This window comes from Sinocyclocheilus grahami, unplaced genomic scaffold (genome assembly GCF_001515645.1).
Source record: "Sinocyclocheilus grahami isolate Dianchi unplaced genomic scaffold, SAMN03320097.WGS_v1.1 scaffold19721.1, whole genome shotgun sequence".
NCBI lineage: Eukaryota > Metazoa > Chordata > Actinopteri > Cypriniformes > Cyprinidae > Sinocyclocheilus > Sinocyclocheilus grahami.
Window position 1 is genome coordinate 1 of NW_015517721.1, and position 561 is coordinate 561.

Genomic DNA, 561 nt, shown 5'->3' on the forward strand with positions numbered 1-561 from the left:
ATAAAAGCGTCTGCTAAATGACTAAATGTAAATGTAAAAATGTAATGCAAATGATCATCCCGGTGCAATGGCCCTCATGCTAAAATTGAAAAGGCAGCTAGGCCTATATATTTTCATGTAGAAAGACCAAAAATTATAAATATGCGTAAAATATCAATAATAATTAGTAATGCGCTGATAGATGTATTATTTATTGAAATATTTATTATTATTATTTTTGAAACTATTTTATCACAAACTATATTTTATTATTTTAAGTTACGTTATTCTAATTTATTTGTTTATTTAGTTTAATCTTATTTTTTATTATATTTATTTAATTGACGCAATCTTCTCACTTGCCTTCAGTTAACTGATCACTGATCCACTGGGCGGCGCTACTAATTTATCAAAGCGCCCGTTTCTACAGAGGACATTCCACGAAGAAGCCAGAATGGATTTGATCTCCCAGAATGCCTTTCACTTCCTCTTCCCTCCCGCGGCCTGAGAGCGTAAGTACCCATAAGTATTCCAATGCAGCGATGTGCGAAATAATCCCCTCTGTATCACCACCATCACAAG

General features: G+C 33.5%; 1 protein-coding gene across 1 annotated transcript in view; it reads left to right on the forward strand.

Moving 5' to 3' along the window:
• Window positions 1-452: 452 nt before the first annotated feature.
• Window positions 453-561, forward strand: part of rpl17 (ribosomal protein L17) — a 2674-nt gene continuing 2565 nt past the window's right edge. Inside the window, exon 1 of the mRNA XM_016265528.1 lies at window positions 453-491. Within this exon, the coding sequence (XP_016121014.1) occupies window positions 453-491 (39 nt within the window). The remainder of the gene's footprint in view (window positions 492-561) is intronic.